The sequence below is a fragment of the Bos grunniens genome, chromosome 4 (assembly GCF_055505025.1).
Source record: "Bos grunniens cultivar Pamir isolate PY7600 chromosome 4, Bosgru_T2T1.0, whole genome shotgun sequence".
Taxonomy (NCBI): Eukaryota; Metazoa; Chordata; class Mammalia; order Artiodactyla; family Bovidae; genus Bos; species Bos grunniens.
In genome coordinates, this window is record NC_141168.1 from 12,550,349 (window position 1) to 12,552,549 (window position 2,201).

The 2,201-nt window shown below is 47.5% G+C and overlaps 1 protein-coding gene across 1 annotated transcript; it reads right to left on the reverse strand.

The window, feature by feature from the left end:
• Positions 1–423: 423 nt before the first annotated feature.
• Positions 424–1,920, reverse strand: LOC147373542 (olfactory receptor 2A1/2A42-like). The gene has a single exon (XM_086398077.1). The coding sequence runs from the start codon at positions 1,544–1,546 to the stop codon at positions 608–610; it is 939 nt and encodes a 312-aa protein (XP_086254203.1). The 5' UTR covers positions 1,547–1,920; the 3' UTR covers positions 424–607.
• Between the last annotated feature and the right edge of the window lie 281 nt (positions 1,921–2,201).

A 2,201-nucleotide genomic window follows, 5' to 3' on the forward strand; every position in this document is an offset into this window, starting at 1 on the left:
GAAATGGCAACCCACCCCAGTACTCTTGCCTGGAAAATTCCATGGTTGGGGGAGCGTGGTAGGCTACAGTCTGTGGGATCGCAGAGTCGTACACGAGTGACAAAATACACTATTTCTAAGAGGATTTACAATTGAGAGGAAACATCCGAGTGTGGGATGAAAATGGACAAAGTTATTCATGGATTCTGCATCTCTGCCTGTAGCAACAGTATTTTTAAAAATTGTTATGAATGTGGTTATATCACTAACGCCTGTTGTTCTGCTGTTATTGCACACACCCAGTGGAGTCAGAGGTAGAGTGTCTATTTTAACCTTTTGGGCTCCTTAGCAGTGGATAAAATAACTTTTCCCCCCTCTGGATCATCTTAATTCACCAAGTAGTTAAATGAAAAAGTAAATAAGTAGTTAAATTAAAAAGTAAATACGGTTGATAGAATTAAATATAATGAATGCAGCAAAACCTAACTAATTTATGGGGAGGAAAAGAGAGTTCTTTACAGAGTGTCTTGGATGACTTAGTCTTGGAGACACAGAGTGATGAGCTTTGGTAGATACTCAGTACCGAAGTTCCAAGTAAACTCTTCAGGCGGGGGCAGTGATTCAAATGTTACTCCAACAGGAAATGACTCTCCTTGAACAGTACTCTCCTCAGGGCACCCTTGACCTCTGCATTCCTCAGGCTGTAGATGAGCGGGTTCAGCATGGGGTTGAAGAAACTGTGAAACAGGGAAAGGCTCTTCTGCTGCTCCTCAGGGTGGCGGGACTTGGGGGCCATGGACATAACGATGGCACTGCCAAAGAAGAGCCTGACCACGAAGAGGTGGGAGGAGCAGGTGGACAAGGCCTTCCTGTAGCCCTCAGCGGACTGGATCCTCAGGATGGTGGCCAGGATGTGCGTGTAGGAGCCCAGCAGCAGGCAGAGGGGCCTGACTAAGAAAAACATGCAGGCAACAAAGAGGACAAGTTGGTTGAGCCCGGTATCAGCACAGGCCAGCTTGAGGACAGACAAGATTTCACAGAAGTGGTTGATTTCATGAGGCCCACAGAAGGGCAGCCTCAGGACGAGACCCGCATGGACCAGGGCCAGGAGGGAGCCACATGCCCAGGAAGTCCCCACCAGGCTGATGCCAACTCTCCAGCTCACAATGACAGAATATTGGAGGGGGTGGCAGATGGCCACACACCGATCATAGGACATCACCCCCAGGAGCAGACACTTGGTGTGAGTGAAACTCACAAAGAGAAAGGTCTGTGTAATGCAGCCAGCAAAGGAGATGGGCTTGGCTGAACTCAGGAGGTTGAGCAGCATCTGGGGCACTGTGCTACAGGTGTAGGCCATGTCAGCAATGGCCAGGTGTGACAGGAAGAAGGACATGGGGGTGTGCAGTCTGCAGTCCAGTGAGGTGAGCCCCAGGATGACCCCGTTCCTCAGCAGGGTGAGGACATAGAACAGGGAGAAGAGCCCAAAGAGGAGCACCTGAATCCTTGGGCCAAGACAAAGAGCCAGTAGAATGAACTCTGTAACTATTGTCTGATTTTCTCCCATTTCACTATGAAAACTATAAAACAGGATCACTTAGGACAGAATTGTTGAAAACCTCTAGACATTATTTCAAAGAATAGCATTTTTAAGGGACATGATTTCAAGATGATGACTGCTGCTGTTGCTGCTGCTGCTGCTAAGTTGCATCAGTCATGTCTGATTCTGTGCGACCCCATAGATGGCAGCCCACCAGGCTCCCCCGTCCCTGGGATTCTCCAGACAAGAACACTGGAGTGGGTTGCCATTTCCTTCTCCAATGCATGAAAGTGAAAAGTGAAAGTGAAGTCGCTCAGTCGTGTCTGACTCTTAGCGACCCCATGGACTGCAGCCTACTAGGCTCCTCCATCCATGGGATTTTCCAGGCAAGAGTACTGGAGTGGGGTGCCATTGCCTTCTCCAAGTTATACATTAAGTTAATCATATAACCTGACATACAGTTTTACAGAAAGGGATTGTGTCACCATGATAGGTTACCTAGAGCCACTGATGCGTGATGGGCAGAAAGAATGTCCAATCAAAAGAGAAGATAAAATAACCACGACATAGGAATCATTCTGAAGCTGCATGTGTCAAGTTACTAAGGCACATTCCTAAATGACGACAAGTTGCTAAGCTGCATATCTGTTACTAAGAGAATTTCTGGAATGTAGAAGTAATC